This window comes from Aplysia californica, unplaced genomic scaffold, assembly GCF_000002075.1.
Source record: "Aplysia californica isolate F4 #8 unplaced genomic scaffold, AplCal3.0 scaffold01567, whole genome shotgun sequence".
Classification (NCBI taxonomy): domain Eukaryota; kingdom Metazoa; phylum Mollusca; class Gastropoda; order Aplysiida; family Aplysiidae; genus Aplysia; species Aplysia californica.
The window spans coordinates 36,727-39,639 of record NW_004798837.1 but is presented as its reverse complement, the minus strand read 5'-3'; the positions used below and the strand labels follow the sequence as shown (position 1 = coordinate 39,639).

Genomic DNA, 2,913 nt, shown 5'->3' with positions numbered 1-2,913 from the left:
GGGGGGGTTCCTGCGTATATTCGTACACAATCGAAATATAGGTTTATTCCCACATCAGACATGCCGTTGCTTACCTTGGCCAGCTCAGCAGCGGTGCGAAACTTTTGAACCTCCATGTTCTTCGACTCGAGCTGTTTGAACATCGTCTGAACTTTCTCCTCTCTGTCGTCAAGTTCTGAGACAGAAAATATTTTATTAAAAATTTGATATTTAATTTTGACTCTCCCTCCTACCCTGCTTACCAAACAATGATGATGATGATGATGATGATGATGATGGTGATGATGATGATGGTGATAATGATGGTGATAATGATGGTGTTGATGATGATGGTGATGATGATGATGATGATGACAACAACTACTACAACAACCACCACAACAACGACACAACCAGACAAAAAAGAGCTTCCACCTACCTGTCTGTAGAGCCAACAACTTCTCGCTGAGTCCACTGACCTCATCCTTGGCTTGCTGCAGAGCTTTCTCTATCTTCTTCCTCCCTCTGTGGACACAGCCAGCACACGTACATCTTCATTTGAGTAAGTTTTACGGCACTTGCAACACAGATAGGTCATACATGTGCCAAGGATTACAGGTTTTACTACTAGAAAGTACCCCCTCCCCAACCCCCCCAAAACAAACACACAACCAAACCCCCCCACCTTGAGTCTGAATAATAAATAGTATCACACATCGACACTGTGACGGCCATTTTGTACAGGAGAACACTGACACAGACAAAAACACGGGAGGGGGGGGGGGGGGGGTGAATAGGGAAACAGGAGGGTGGCATTCTGTGGTAAAATTTCTTTTCTGCTTCCGATACACGTGTAAATAAATTTCTCACTTAAAAATATGAGAAGTAAATCAGAGTTAATTAATTGATCAATGAATGTGGTTATTTATTTGCATATTTATCTATTTATTCATTCATTCATATATTTATTCATTTACTTATTTATTTATTCATTAATTAATTAATTAATTTACTTACTTATTCATTCTTCTATTTATTTATTTATTTATTTATTTATTCATTCATTCATCTCTTTCTTTCTTCATTCATTCATTCATTTTTATTTACTTATTTACATATTTTTATTTACTTATTTATTTATTTATTTACTTAATCATCAGTTACCATTTATCTACCAAAGTACTAAATTTGAAATGTTTATATATTTACCAGTGCATTCATTTTTCATTCATTCACCCATTTGTGTTTTTAAATAATATAGTACATATACCTACGTATATTGTATAATTTACAAATGGATTTACGCATTTATATGTGTATCTATTTATTTGTCCGAATCTCTTTATCTGTCTACAACTAGATGTACCTTAGAGCAGTGCTGTGTAATTATTCAGTTCACAGTCAAACGTGAGCACAGATCGGTGCAGGATTAACATTTATCAGCCAAACGACGGTTACATACCAAACATTTAAACAAACAAACCAAGCATTAAAACACACTAATCAGGCATTTAAACAAACAAAAATAAATCAGGCATTTAGACAAACAAAAACAAATCAGCCATTTAAACAAACAAATCAGGCATTTAAACACACAAACCATACATTCAAACAGACAAACCAGACATTTCAACAGATAAAACAGGCAGAGATCAGACAAACAAAAAAATGTGCGCCCAGTGCTGCAAATTGAAATTTAAAAAAACCAGCAGTAGTGTAGCTCAAACATTTTTTAAAAATTGACAAATTAGTAAAAAAAACCCCAACAAAAAACAATAAATATAAAACCCAAACAAACAAAACAAAAGCCAAAACCAACCAACCAAACAGACAAACAGACAAACACCACCATGTGTAGAGAGTGCTGGGTAGTACCTTGTGGTCCCTCCATCACTGATAGAACAACAGATTTTTAAAAGTTTTAGTCAGAGTTTTACGGCACTTGCAACACAAAAAGGTCATATAAGTGCTGAAGAATAGATTATGTGTTACAGGAGAGTAACAAACACAGAAAAGAAGGAGGAGAGACAAGGACTGACTGAAGTTTTTTTCGATTAAAAAAAATTTTTGTTAAAAAAAAATTTTCTTTCTTTTTTTTTTACTTAAACAAGCCAAAATTCTGCCGCTTGAAGAAAAAAACCTAGTACTTATCTGGGTCAAATCAACTTTCTCTTTTTGAAGATTTAATTAAAGTGACAAAGTCCGCACCCTTCCTCCCTTGGTCGCGTGCCGATACCTCAATAATATTCCTCGGATAGATATAAACATAATAATATGGAAGCTGTCAGATTTTCTTTTTTTAAAATGAAACTTATTTATTAATATATTTTATTCATTTTATTACTTTATTTATTATAGCGAAAGATCTTGTTTGCTTGCTAGTGTTTGAGCACACACATGTAATCCGCAGCCAGCACGGTATGCTTCCCGGGAAGCCAAGAATGTTTCTGAGTGTTCTAGGGTCTGCTGAGGTAATAATAGTTGTAGAGCTCATAGAACAAGCTGTAGAGCATGGATGTGAGCGCATCTATTATGATAATGATTATTATCATTATTTTTATTATTATTAGGATTACCATTATGATAATAATAATTATTATTACTTTTATCATATTTATCATATTATTATCATTATCATTATTACTGCTATTATTAATATTTTGAAACAGCTTTATTTTTCGAGCAATCTTGGACAGAACATGGTTTGTTAGATACTAGATTTTGCTTTCAGCTGCAAATTAAAAAAAAATTTGTGAACAAGCCACAAGCAGCATATAGATCTAGAGAACTTACTTTGAGTCCATGGGAGTGTCCCTTGCAGCATGAACATACAAACAATTCACAAATCATATGGAGAGAGATCTTTCTCATATCTTGGTCCATTTATGTGGAACAGATTACCCATGAAACTAAGACAAATAAGAACACCTATAG

At 33.9% G+C, this 2,913-nt stretch overlaps 1 protein-coding gene across 1 annotated transcript in view; it reads right to left on the bottom strand.

Annotated features, from left to right (window-relative positions):
* Positions 1 to 74: 74 nt before the first annotated feature.
* LOC101852984 (cingulin) overlaps positions 75 to 2,913 on the bottom strand; it is a gene marked incomplete at its 3' end in the record, with an annotated part of 19,916 nt that continues 17,077 nt past the window's right edge. The window contains 2 exon segments of the mRNA XM_035973626.1: positions 75 to 175; positions 419 to 504. Of these exon segments, the coding sequence (XP_035829519.1) occupies positions 75 to 175; positions 419 to 504 (187 nt within the window).